Here is a 14,850-nt window from a genome sequence, read left to right as displayed (position 1 = left end):
GCCAGTAAAACTTTTGCCTGCTAGCCCCTACTTTTCTTTTCATAATTTTATGACATATAGATAAAAAGCCATTTTTGAAAATCTGAAACAATTCTTGTTATTTTTTCATAGTTTTTGAAAGAAATAAGTGCCAATGTTAAATGTATGAAAAATCAAGAGAGAATCATTTCCCACCAAATTTTCAGTTGGATCATATATATCACTAAAAAAAGGATACAGACCTGTCATTTTTTCTTCTTTTTAAGTTATTTATAAACTATCAGTTTATCACAGTCTTTAAAAAGGCTTGTTATTTTAAAACAGAGCAGCTAAGCAGACATCCATTAGGGAACTCTACTAAAACGAAAGGAGTATGGGCAATCAGGCCCTTATTTGGCCCAAATATTAGTTCAAATTGAAAAGTTACCTCACATATTCATCACTTTGTCCAAGGTACACTAAGGTTCAAGGTGTTCAGAAAATAAAAACAATTTTCACATTTAACAAGTAACATCAGTGGCGGATCCAGAACTTTTTATAAGGGGCCTACTGACTGCCATAAGAGGGGGCCCGTTACAGTCATGCTTCAGTGATTCCCTATATAATCAACTAAATTTTTCCAACGAAAAGGGGGGCCCGGGCCCCCAGGGCACCCCCTGGATCAGCCTATGAACATGGTAACAAACTATGACAAAATGTATTTTGTAAAATTTCATGACTTTCCTTGTTTTACGTCAACCTTTTGGTCAGTATTAGATTGGAAAAGTATGTGCACACCCAAGAAACAACTTTATATTTGATTAGAATATGCCAATAGTTATAATAAAGCATCTCTTAAATTATTTTGTTGTTTCTTGCTTGCGCACAATGTTTCCTCAAAGGAAATAATGAAGGAAAACTGCATAAACTAAACAGTTTTCTTTGGTTTCATGAAATTGGAGCCTTTTATGACATAATTGTGACGTCATAGCATCAAAAATCTGATGAAATTCATTTAAATTTCTTGAATTTATGCATTTCCAAATATTATGTGAAAATTTGAAATAGTTCTCAAAAACTTTATTTTCTTTGGTCAAAACCAGGCCTTAATGCCCCTACTCCTTTTGGGAGCTAGGCATCAGTTCAGCAGCAATTTAATTACATTAAAAAATGATACATTTAGATGAAGGCAAACAATTGAAGTTTTGAAAATACACCTTCACAGGGCTGTTTATTGGGGTAACTGGCTTTACTCCTTTTCTTTAGTTTTGCTTTAGTCTTTTATTTAGAACTGATGGTTTTTCATACTGATCTGGTATTGTTCAAAATTGCATCCCATGAAATTAATTTACAGAAATAGTAACTAAAGGAATGAATACAATTCTGATCCAGAATTTTTGTTGTTGTTGTATATCGTATTTGTTTTTCTTTAATTGTTTTGTACTTAAATCAGACCGTTAGCTTTCTCTTGTTGAATTGTATTACTTTGTCATCTTGAGGCCTTTTATAGTTAGCTATATGGTATGGGTTTTGCTCATTGTTGGAGGCCGTACACTGTAGTGACCTATAGTTGCTAAACCTTCTACCAAATTTGGTCTTTGATGGAGAGTTGTCTCATTGGCAAACAGTTACCGACAACTAGTTCAAAGCCATTTACAACAAATAAAAAAAAAATCATGTATCTAAGACTAAAATATCAATCAATACACATCCAACATCCAATGGATTTAGTGCAAAGATGTCATTAACAGTCAGAGAAAATCACGACCTTGTGTAATGCAGAAATAAAGCTATCAACAGATTGTAGTACTGTTAAAGTGCATATGTGTAAAAAAACAAAACTATTTAGTATGATTTTAATTTACTGATAATAAAATCAATATTTATACCAACAAAAACAATATTCAAAGATCTAATTACAGATTAGCAGCAACTGTTTTATTAGTTACTTATATTATAATTTTTTGTTTACTTCTTTGTCCAACTTTGTCATTCATAACTTAAAACATTTAAATGACAATGTCAAGACAACAGTATAAGAACGAACCCAAAACAAACCTATTATGTTTACACTTTAAATTAATTTTAGGAAACATCACCTCTATTCTTAGTGCATATTTATTTTGGATTGTCATACTCGTAATTAATGTCGTCCGTATTTAGGTTCATGGAAACTCATTTGTTTTATGAACACATGTCTTGGCCCATAACTTGTGACTAATATATATGTTGTATGATATGGAAGTTGTAGAGGAAATGATAAAAGGAAAGATGATATGGAAGGGGTAGGGGGAATGATAAAAGAAAGATGATATGAAAGGGGTAGGGGAAATGATAAAAGAAAGATGATATGAAAGGGGTAGGGGAAATGGTAAAAGAAAGATGATATGAAAGGGGTAGGGGAAATGATAAAGGAAAGATGATATGAAAGGGGTAGGGGAAATGGTAAAAGAAAGATGATATGAAAGGGGTAGGGGAAATGATAAAAGAAAGATGATATGAAAGGGGTAGGGGAAATGATAAAGGAAAGATGATATGAAAGGGGTAGGGGAAATGATAAAAGAAAGATGATATGAAAGGGGTAGGGGAAATGATAAAGGAAAGATGATAGGAAAGGAATAGGGGAAATGGTAAACGAGAGATGATATAAAAGGGGTAGGGGAAATGATAAAAAGATGATATGAAAGGGGTAGGGGAAATGATAAAAGAAAGATGTTAGGAAAGGAATAGGGGAAATGATAAAAGAAAGATGATATGAAAGGGGTAGAGGAAATGGTAAAAGAGAGATGATATGAAAGGGGTAGGGGAAATGATAAAAGAAAGGTGATATGAAAGCGGTAGGGGAAATGATAAAGGAAAGATGATATGAAAGGGGTAGGGGGAATGATAAAAGAAAGATGATATGAAAGGGGTAGGGGGAATGATAAAAGAGAGATGATATGAAAGGGGTAGGGGAAATAATAAAAGAAAAGTTATGTGAAAGAGGTAGGGGAAATGATAAAAGAAAGATGATATGAAAGGGGTTGCGGAAATGATAAAAGAATTGTGATATGGAAGGGGTAGGGGGAATGATAAAAGAAAGATGATATGAAAAGGGTAGAGGGAATGATAAAAGAAAGATGATATGAAAGGGGTAGGGGGAATGATAAAAGAAAGATGATATGAAAAGGGTAGAGGGAATGATAAAAGAAAGATGATATGAAAGGGGTAGGGGGAATGATAAAAGAAAGATGATATGAAAGGGGTAGAGGGAATGATAAAGGAAAGATGATATGGAAGGGGTAGGGGAAATGATAAAAGAAAGATGATATGAAAGGGGTAGAGGGAATGATAAAGGAAAGATGATATGGAAGGGGTAGGGGGAATGATAAAAGAAAGATGATATGAAAGGGGTAGAGGGAATGATAAAGGAAAGATGATATGGAAGGGGTAGAGGGAATGATAAAGGAAAGATGATATGAAAGGGGTAGGGGAAATTGGGCTGAATGTGTTGATAACTTTAATGAGATAGCAACCCAACAACAACCCTTAGGGACTATATACAGTCAATGTGTGCATACCTTATTATGAACTCTAAGTCAGCCCAAATCTTGTCCAAAGTCTGGCCTTGCGGTGACTCCTACTCAGAGACTCCTACTCAGAATTCAACCAATCAAAAAACTGGATTTTGTGGTTCAGGCCCAAGTTTTGTACTCTGAGTACAGTTTAATGACCGAGAGCCTAGGTAAAAAACCCTATAGAGAAAACAAAAGTAGTTAATTTCATACATGTTCTGTTTGGGAATTTAGCCCACCTGTAAATGGGACAGATTACATGTAATGTCCATTTCATAAAACAAATGATTTTGTCATCTAACATAAAAGTATGTAACACCTGCATGTTTTGCCATTATAACAAGACGTTTGTTCAAGCTGTTTCATACAACAATGATTTATCTAGCTACTTCAAAAGTGATGATAATTTTAGGCCAAAAAAAGGAAATTATGTAAGTGTTCTAGGAAGTCCAAAATAGAGAGCACAGCTCCCCTCTGCACTATATGTGCTACCCTCTGCCCTTTTTGTGCTCCCCTCTACCCTTTTTGTGGTCTCCTCTGCCCTTTCTGTGCTCCCCTCTGCCTTTTCTGTGCTCCCCTCTTCACTTTCTGTGCTCCCCTCTGTCCATTCTGTGCTCCCCTCTGCACTTTCTGTGGTCCCCTCTGCCCTTTCTGTGGTCCCCTCTGCCTTTTCTGTGGTCCCCTCTGCCCTTTCTATGCTCCCCTCTGCCCTTTCTGTGGTCCCCTCTGCCCTTTCTGTGGTCCCCTCTGCTCTTTTTATGGTCCCCTTTGCCCTTTCTGTGCACCCCTCTGCCCTTTCTGTGCACCAGTCTGTATTTATAGTCCTTTTCTGTGCATTTTTGTTTCCTGAAGGAAAATGAATACTTTTCAAAGCAAATGAGTAGCTTTAACTTCTGGAAAAGCTTTGTACATCTCCCGAAATACTTTAAATCCAGCAAAAATACATTAATCATTCATTTAATTCAGTTTTTGTCTTGCCTTAACAGAGTCAAAAAGCGAGACATAGGTATGCTGTTTCTGGTGTTGGCGGCAGCGGCTGTGGCGGCATCAACAATGTGTATGTGTGATTAGGTCAGTTTATGGGGGACCACTTGTTGTAGGTCAAATGATATATTGTATGCAGTTGTATTAGCATTGGTACATCTCATTTCCATGTAGATTTTTTGGCCCTGTACCTTCAGTCATGGTTCATTGACTTTGAATATTTTGCTTAACTTTCATGTTAAAGTAATGCTATTTTATTTTACCATTGAAAAACAAAATGGCAAGACAGATCTCTGTGTTAACAGTTTATTGATTTATTAAAATCTATTAAAAGTTGTCTGTTTTCACCTGTTTCTCTGTTCTAAAATCCTAGCTAGAACACCAAAGTTCTCCAAAGTCTTTTTTCCTTGGTGGTCCTTGAAGAAATCCTCATTATTATTTGCAAAATACCAAAATTGTGTCGTTTTTTTGCCAAATTTTGGTTGTCAGGATCTTCAGACCACCACTTTTCAAAACAGGATCTTCAGACCACCACTTTTCAAAACAGGATCTTCAGACCACCACTTTTCAAGTCAGGATCTTCAGACCACCACTTTTCAAGAACTACATGAACTATGGAACTCTATACTTCAGTAAGACAACAACCTACACAAACAACCAAAAAGCCATCTGGAGGCCAACCATTTATGGACAGATATTTGTGTTGACGTAAACTTGTTCCTTCTAACAGTTCCTTGGAAACTTTGTTATTAACAATGTTATAATATCTGTTTCTTTTAGAACAAATATTGTATATCCTTTATTCCCTTGGGAACAAATACCTTAGGGGGGTACCGAACACCTTAGGGAGTTATCTCCTTAAAAATCAACTGAATGTTTTAATCGCATACTACTGTGGATTCATTATTTTTCGTTGGATACCAATTTTCGTGGATTTCGTGGGTACAGGTAAACCACGAATTTAAATGTTCAAGGAATTCCAAATTTTCCATTGGCCTGTATGCAGACTATGGTAAAACCACGAAATTAAATATCCACGAAAGTGTGAGTTTTTCTCAATCCACGAAAATTGGTACCCACGAAAATAAATGAATTCACAGTATACAAGTCAAGAGAAATCAAGCTTCTCAATTATCAAAATTAAGTGTGTGTCAAAACTGCTATATATCTAATAAAATTATTCCTGTCAATTGTGTGGTTCAAATTTCTTGAAATTTTGTCAACAGGTCGAAGTAAATATTTTTTGTCAAAATTTTATGAATATTGAATGAGCCAAATCTATTTTATTCAAAGTGTTGGGTACCCCTTATAATATTCCAGAATTATATTTTTTTTCCATTTGGAACAAGTATTATAAAGGAACTTCTATTCCATGATGACGTCTTTAGATTATATTAATTAGCAAAATTTACTAATTTTATCTTGATAAAAGGTTTTGGACACTTAAGAGCTTTAATTATAGTAGTTTTCTGTAATATTGTAAAGATTTTTTGATTTTTTTCAGCCACAAACCAGAAGCATTTCATGACCCATGTAGAAATCTGGTTAGGAAGCGGACCCAAGACTATTGGTGCTCGATGGAACAATGGCAAGGTCCAGATCTGGGACCATTATAAATTTGAGGCTAAAAGTTTTAGCAATACAGTTTACCACTTCAGGTCTATAGACACATGGTTAAAGGGAATCTGTAAAAGGTGGGTACATTGATGGTGGAGAACAGTTTGGGGAAATAGAACTCATTAAACCATATTTTTGAAATTTTTCACTAACCTGAACCAATTCTCACTAGTCAACCAATTTTCACTAGCCTGAACCAATTTTCACTAGGCTGAACCAATTTCCACTACCCTGAAGCAATTTTACTAGTCTGAACCAATTTTCACTAGTCTGAACCAATTTATCAATAGACTGAACCAAATAGGCTGAACCAATTTACACTAGTTACACTCTTAGGACAAGTGGGATTTTGAGAGACTGGGTGTAAAGGGGCTGTCCTGGCAATCTTTTTCTGAATGACAAGTTTTCTTTAAAACAATGCAATTATGATGGAATTTCTGAGTAACAAATGAAATTTACTTTGAACAAAAGAAAGTAGTGGTCACATCAATTAATTATATTGTATTCGTTAGTCAGTTTTTATCCGTTTCTGTTGTTTTCATTAAGACATTGAAATGTATGGCACATAACTAGAGTTATCTTGTCATAAGTTCCTTACATTTAGACTTTTAATGGCAATAAATATTTGTATCTTCATCTAAGCTCATTACTGTTAATCAAATATCAACCATAGACTTCAGTGGCCTCGTCTTTTTAAAATGTTAACATGCCGTAAGATGTTATTATAAGAGTTTATTTATGTACCTGATGCCGATGATGCTGTAAAAGAAATTTATCTATGATCATTTGTGTATATGATGCATGGCTAATGAAGATTTTGTATTGATTAGAATAGATCAAAGAGTTGGTGCGTTTGATTAAATTGAAGGTCCGTTTGATTTCTCACTATCCCTTAATGAAGGCTTACCTTATGAACTTCCAGTCGTGATGAAGTATTAGTTTTCTTTTGTTAGTGATTAGAATGGACAATTTTGTAAAACCTTTTTTATAAATTACTTCCTGCCTTTGTTCTTTGGTTTTCATTTACTTTGATGAAATTTTGTAAGGTAGATTTTATTCTATGAAATCTCAAATTGAATTCAATGGACAAAGGAGATGTTAGAAAATATAAAGAAAAGATTTCTTTTTAACATTTGGAATAAGAGAAATAGTTTTTGAATTACAAAAAAAATCTTTTCTTTAAATATCTGTACATCTTCTTTGTCTGACCTTTTGATTTTCCTGGTTTCTCATATATCCTAAACCATCAGGTAGTTAAGTAGTTAACAGCATTTTGGATCTTGTATTTGAATTTTTCAGAATATTTTGAATACAATACGGTTATTTCTATTCTGATTCAAAATAAACAAATCAGTCCAGATAATTGAATATAAATGCCCAACCCATGGTTAAATAAAATAAAATCTACAGCTGCCATAAACTGTTTCTTAACTGACAATGCCATGGCAATAAAAAAAACAAATAAAAAAAAAAAAAAAAAAAGTTATACAGTAGTACATAAAACAAAACATAGAAAACTAAAGACTGAGCAACATGAATCCCACCAAAACGTACATCTGAATTGATTTTGGAGGAAATGTTGGTACAACATCATAATACATGTAATATGAGCTGTGTCGGAATAGAAATTGACCTCTGCAAATGCACGTATACATGTACATGTATAAGACTTTGATACATTTTGAAACATTCAAATACGAAATAAAAGATGATTGTTTGTCTGTATGTAGGGATCTTTTATTAATTCAATTTTCAAACAGTTACATATTTTGCATAGAGACTTTTTCAAATAAGTTAACCGATGTATTGATATTCATTTGCATGAGGTCGATTTCTATCCGAAGCAGCTCATATTTTACTGTTCTGAAGATTTTTTTTCACATTTCGTAAGATCAGAATAAAAATAGATGTAAGAGCACTTGTTTTTGATCAAAGAAGGTTTGTGTCGTACAAGATCCTCTTAAAAGTACTTAGGGTTTTGTTTCAAAGATGATAAATGTTTTTGCTGGTTCTGATGTGTTGATCCTATTATCTAAAACTAATTAATCAGTTGACCGCAAAATATAATTACCAAGTAGTGAGATAAAGATAAGTTTGATAAATGTCCCAATGTCATTTCTATGCAGCAGAAAAAGCATCTTTCCATCGGCTGTTAAACATTTTGATTAATTACCTGTATTTATAGCTGTATCGTTGATTATAAAAAAATCCACAAGTTTAAGACGGTTTTTATTCTAATTTTATCATGGCTAACTTCTAACAATGTCTCATAGAAGACCGAAAATTCAGAAATGTTTTTTTTTTTTTTTGCAAAAATTGTTACAGGATAGAATGATAGATCTCACAAAAAAAAATAAAAAAATCGCATTTTAGATTTTGATACCGTTATTTGTTTACAGCATTATCCTATTCAAACTTGCATATCATTATTTTTTAACAATATTTCCTGCAATCACAATGAAAAATCTCATATTTTTGTTGACTGCTCAACAATCTTAAAAATTGTAAATTTCTGACTTTACAGTTAACTATAAAACCATTATTATTTTAAGGAGAAGAGAAGTGTTGTAAATGAAAGAGGCAGCAACCCAAAAATACACCTTTGGTTATATGTGAAAGAAATGAGGAGGGAGTGTGGTATACATGAATGAGACAGCAACCCAACACCACAAGTGTATTAAAAATAGTTACATAGGTTAAAGATCAATTGACAAGTGCCGAAATCATATGTCAACTCAAAATTACTGATTTTTATATGATTGTTTGATTCGTGATTCATTTGCTCTGATACAACTATAGTCTTGTTTAAAGTGTTCATCTATTTCTAAAGAGAATATGCATGTCATCGTCATAATGAAGTGAAAATCCCTAGTTGCCTCAGGATTATTGAAACAGAACCAATTTATTTTCAATTTGATAGATTTTTTCTCCATTAAAGGTCGAAGGTATATATATATTATTTCCGATCAATAACTTACTAATCAAAGCTGTTGATTCATTAGGATTCTAGGACCGATCGGAGATTGGTCACGGTTCACCGATCATGGTCTTTATCTACTTTATCTTTGTTCTCGATTATCTAGGTTGATTAAGTTTATCGTGGATATTGCACGTTTGGTATTCACGAGTTTAGATTTTATTTGTCTTCCAATACTGTTTCATTTATTTACCTAGACAACGACCTTTACTGTTTACATTTTCATCCTTTGATCTTATTTATCTAATTATCGGTTAGGGTATGAAAAAATGGGTTTTGTAATCTATTTTAAGACAATGTTTGTTGTGACAATGAATACGGAACTTTTATTAATAATTAAAAAAATGCCTGTGTTGTACTTTTGACTTTTTCATCCTTTATGATCTGCTGATTTTATGAGGGGGTTGGGGTGGGGGTGGGTAGAATTGGATTTCATTATCTATTTTAAGACCATGTTTGTGGTGACAATGAATATTAAGACATTAGCTACAATTATTAAAAAACACCTGTGTTGTACTGTTGAATTTTTCATCCTTTTGATCAGTTAGAGTATAAAAAAAATGTTTCGTACTCTATTTTTAGACCATGTTTGTTGTGACAATGATTAAAATGATGACTGAACTTACATCAATTATTAAAAAATTCCTGTGTTCTACTGTTGACTTTTTTTTATCCTTTTGATATTTTTTTTAATCTTATCAGTGAGAGTAATTGATAAAAAAAGATTTTGTAATCTTATTTTAGACTGTATTTGTTGTGACAATGAATAAATTGAACACTGAACTTGCACCAATTAATAAAAAAACACCCTTTTTTTATTGATAACTGTTGCCTTTTTCATCTTTTTCATCTCTTAATCTTATTTTTAAAAATATGAAATTTTTTTTATATCTATTTTTAGACTGTGTTTGTTTTGATAATGAATAAAATGAATACCAAACTTGCATCATTTATTAAAAAACACCTATGTTGTACTTTTGACTTATTCATCCTTTTGATCTGTTAAACTTATTAGTAAGGTTCTAAAAAAATGGTTTCGTAATCTTCTTTAGACCATGTTTGTTGTGACAATGAATAAAATGAATACTAAACTTGCATCATTTATTAAAAAACGCCTGTGTTGTACTGTTGAATTTTTCATTCTTTTGATCTGTTAATCTTATCAGTGAGGTTTGAAAAAAAATGTTTCATAATCTATTTTTAGACTGTTTGTTGTGACAATGATTAAAATGAATACTATACTTGCATCGATTATTAAAAAAAACACCTATTCTTTAATGATAACTGTTGGAGTTTTTCCTCTTTTTAATCTCCTAATCTTGTATCCTTAAAAATATGAAAAAAAAATTGTCCTCTATTTTTTTACCCTGTTTGTTGTGACAACAAATAACGTACATGAATAAGGAATTTAATTTCATCAATTATTAAAATAACCCTGTTGTACTGACTACTGTTGAATTTTTCATCCTTTTGATCTGTTAGTCTTATTGATCAGAGAGAGTGTGAGGAATAGATTATTTTTCTATTTTTATTGTTATCTATTTTTAGACTGTTTGTTGTGACAATGATAAGATAAATAAGGAACTTGCATCAGTTATTAAAAAACGCCCCTGCTTTTCTGACTACTGTTTTCTTTTTTACCAATTGATCTGTTAAACTTATTGTTGATAGTACCAAGACATGGATTTTTTAATCTATTTTTAGACGTGTTTGTTGTGACAATGAATGTCATGTCTAAGAAACTTGCATCAATTAGGCCTGCCACCTGTAATGACTACTGTTGACTTTTTTAACCTTTTGATCTGCAAATCTTATCATGACTGTATGAAAAAAAATTGTTTATCTATTTTTAGACCGTGTTTGTTGTGGCAATGATTAAAATGAATAAGGAACTTAATGGCATCAATTATTAAAAAAACGAAATGCCCTATTTGTACTGACTACTGTTGCATTTTTAATCCTTTTGATATAATAATCGGTGAGATTGCAAAGATTCCATCATCTAATTTTTTACCATATTTGTTGTGACGATGAATAACACTAATGAGGAACTTGTATACATTATTTAAAAACGACACTACAACTGACTTTTTAAACCTTTTGATCAGCTGATTTTATCTAGTGAGAGTGCAAAGAAATTGATCTCGTGATCTATTTCTAGACTGTGTTTGTTGTGACAATGAATAAGGAACTCGCATCAATAATTTAAAAACGCCCCTGCTGAATGACAAAAATATCTCGAAATACTATTAATAAGATAAAGAAATGTTTTATTTTATCTTGGCAACTAAAACAAAACATCACCATCAAGAAAGTGCATATATATATATGGAATGTTGTCTATTATGAGTGGGACTTTTAATAGCATTCTTGGCTTAATTTAGTAACTTCGCACACTTGGATTGATATTGATTGTTATGTTGTCTTTTGCCTTCCATCCATTCAGGAAAGTCTGGATGGGGGGTCCTTTATTGCTTTATTTTTTAATTTTTTAGACCAATTTTCTCTTTTCATTATTTATTTTGCCCATTAATCTCTATTGTTTATTTTTTTTGACCTGTTAATCTCTATTCTTTATTATTTTGACCTATTTTTCTCTATTCTTTATTTTTTTAACCCTTTATTCTGCACACCTGATCCAGACCCTCATTCAGAAATTAAAAGAATTATATTGATATGTATAATTCTGACCCCGAGTCCTGAGGCTACAGCAAAATTAGAAAGGACTCTCCGACAATTTTTTTCTGTCTTGTGAGTTTTTTTGATATAATTTGAATACAGAGCTTGCTCCTCCTTTGTATATATATCAGAAGTTCACAGTGGGTCCTGAAAATAAACCAAAGATAGCATGTTTGTTTTCTTAAATTGTTTTGTTATAAACTAGGCTGTTAGTTTTCTCAATTGAATTGTTTCATATTTTTCATGTTATGGCCTTTTATAGCCGACCATAAGGTATGGGTTTTTCTCATTGTTGAAGGTTGTATGGTTGCCTTTAATTGCTTACATCCACTTTATTTGAACTTTGGTGGATAGTTGTCTCATTGGCAATCTTACCTCATCGCCTTATTTTTACAAAGATAGCATTTGATAATTTCACTACTTATATGTGCAATCTGTTGTTTACTTTTCATCTATCTTAATTTAGCATTTCTAGAAGTGCCTTGAAGGGGTAAAATTAAACTTTCATTTGTGAACTAATATAGTGGTCCTGAAAATAGATGTTTAGGCCTTAAAAGTTTGAATTTTGTTACTCGTGTTTTCATAAATTAAAAGCCCACCAATTATCAGGATTACCATTTACTGTAAATTCACGCCTGGTCAGAATGGGGACGCTAAATCCGATGCCTCCTGTAAAGAGAGTGCCAAGCCCTTTGCAAGTTAAGAACAACTCTTTAAGGGGTCCGTAGGTGGACTGTTGCAAGGCTAAATTTCTGACTTACCCTCATTTTCCCATGGCAGTCCAAATTTTACTGACCTTCGTCCCGGACAGCCTCTATTACAGGACATACCTATTGTACTTATTGTTAATTTGTTCTCGTCCTGAACATGCATGAAATATTTGCAACTGGACATTAAGCAACCAACAACTATTTTTGAAATGTTTTCTTATTATGAAAAATTGGATTGAATACAGGTATTTCAAAAAATTGCATTTTAAGTTTGGTAGAACAACTTGTAATGTAGGTAGCGCTTACATAAATCGTTATAATTAATTGCACATTTTCGTCCATTATTAAAAATATCACAGTGATAAATGCACACTAAAATTTCTAATGTCAAATTATCACAAGCATGAAAATCAGACATTAAAATTTAGATTCATTGCAAACGACATAAAATACAATACTAGCTGAATGAATGATAGTTGATATTGGTGACTTTGAAAAAATATTGATATTTGCATTGTTTACATAGTATTAAAGGAAATCTTCTTGTTTTTATAAGAAATCACTTTTGAAAAATTGACTTTAGAAAATCGATGAATCTGTTGTTTTAAAAAATCAATCTTAACCTGACTTACTTTAAATATTTTTCTTTGAAATTTGTAACAATTTAACAACAGCTTGCTTGTGAAATATTTTAATATCTTAAGGATGTTCGCTCCTCTTGTTTAAGAATTTTTGCCAGATATTCGGAATCCTCTGGTTCTATCCATGTAGTGCCATTAAAAATTTTGACTGTTAACCCCTTCTTTTCTTTCAATAATTTGATTACATATAGATAACCCCTACTTTTCTTTCCATGATTTGATTGCATATAGTTTAAAAATCCATCTTTGAAAATCTTATAAAATCCTTGTTATTTTTTCATAACTTTTCAAATGAAAAAGGTGCCAATGTTAAATGTATGAAAAATCTAGAGAGAATTATTTCCCACCAAATTTTATATCTCAAAAACAAGTAGACAGACCCTTCATTTTTTTCATTTTTTTCTGTTCTTTTATTTTTTATACTATCAATTTATAACAGTCATTTAAAAGCTTGTTATTTTGAAACAGAGAAGCTAATATCCTTAAGCATTTAGAAAAATAAAGGTTTGAGATATAGGGTCTGTTTTGACAAAAGATCTAAAAATAAAAATTAATCATAAGTTATACTGAGATATTATAAAAGTCACAGTTATATCAATCCAAAGTACTGACTTTAATATTTTGCCCGAAAACATCATTGTAAAATATAGAAACATACAATGCAAACATTAAGACAACCACAGGCCAGAGGTCGACTTACCAAAATTTAAAAGTATGGCCAATAGAGTGTAAATTTACTGGCCCTTAACTCAAATAAGATTTACCGTTATAATACTATCTAAGTGATAATACAGTCAAATGTAATGGCCAATGGGGCCAGTAGTCATTATGTTCAACTGGCCCTATCGAAATTCTACTGGCCTTGGGCTAGCGGGCCAGTGCTTAAGTCTGCTGAGGCCACATTTATACATTTGTCAGATAACTTTGTTAACCTGTACCAAGTCAGGAATATGACAGTTGTTATCCTTTTGTTTGATGTGTTTGAACTTTTAATTTTGCCATTTGATTGGGGACTTATCTTTTTGAATTTTCCTCAGAGTTCAGTATTTTTGTGATTTTACTTTTTTTGTAGGAAATAATGTTTTAAGAGGGAAATTGGGATGACCAAAAAACCCTCGCAAGAACTCTTTGACTTGGGTCCATACTCAGCCTGGTGTCCTTTTCCAATAATTTTACCCTCATTTTTCCCCAGCAGTCCAAATTCCCCCGACCTTCATTCCGGACGACTTCTATTTCAGAACCTACCTATTGTAATAATTGTCAATTTGTTCTCGTCCTGAACATGCATGAAATATTTGCCACTGGACATTAAGCATCCAACAATAAATCAATTTCTATACCGGCAAAACAATTTTTGAAATATGTTACAATTACGGTACCAATTTTACTGCACCAGAAAGATTACTTGTTGAATGATTGTTGGTGAAAATGATTGATGGTTTTAATCTATTTATAGAAACAATTGAGCAAAAAAAAATTAAATGATTCTTAACAAAACTAGGGAATTATGTTTGCATACGTAAAATCTGGAAATATAAAGGGAATTGTGTTTGCTGACGTAAAATCATGATATATAGAGGGAATTGTGTTTGCGGACTTAAAAATCCCCTTAGGATAGCTGGGGACTGGTTCAACTCAACATGAATCTATATATGGAAAAAATGATATTATTGAGAAAAGACAATAAATAGACTTGACATTTCATAATTTCTCTTGTTACGATAGTTCAA

At 32.3% G+C, this 14,850-nt stretch overlaps 2 protein-coding genes across 6 annotated transcripts in view; both read left to right on the top strand.

The window, feature by feature from the left end:
* Positions 1 to 14,850, top strand: part of LOC127720668 (protein polyglycylase TTLL10-like) — a 170,451-nt gene that overhangs the window by 66,305 nt on the left and 89,296 nt on the right. The window lies entirely within an intron of this gene.
* The window catches only part of LOC127720678 (uncharacterized), a 79,986-nt gene that overhangs the window by 43,482 nt on the left and 21,654 nt on the right, over positions 1 to 14,850 (top strand). For both annotated transcript variants that reach the window (XM_052227399.1, XM_052227397.1), the window contains one exon: positions 6,001 to 6,190. In XM_052227399.1, the coding sequence (XP_052083359.1) occupies positions 6,001 to 6,190 (190 nt within the window). The remainder of the gene's footprint in view (positions 1 to 6,000; positions 6,191 to 14,850) is intronic.

The sequence above is a fragment of the Mytilus californianus genome, unplaced genomic scaffold (assembly GCF_021869535.1).
Source record: "Mytilus californianus isolate M0D057914Y unplaced genomic scaffold, xbMytCali1.0.p SCAF_11, whole genome shotgun sequence".
NCBI lineage: Eukaryota > Metazoa > Mollusca > Bivalvia > Mytilida > Mytilidae > Mytilus > Mytilus californianus.
This window is presented reverse-complemented; position numbering and strand designations above follow the sequence as displayed.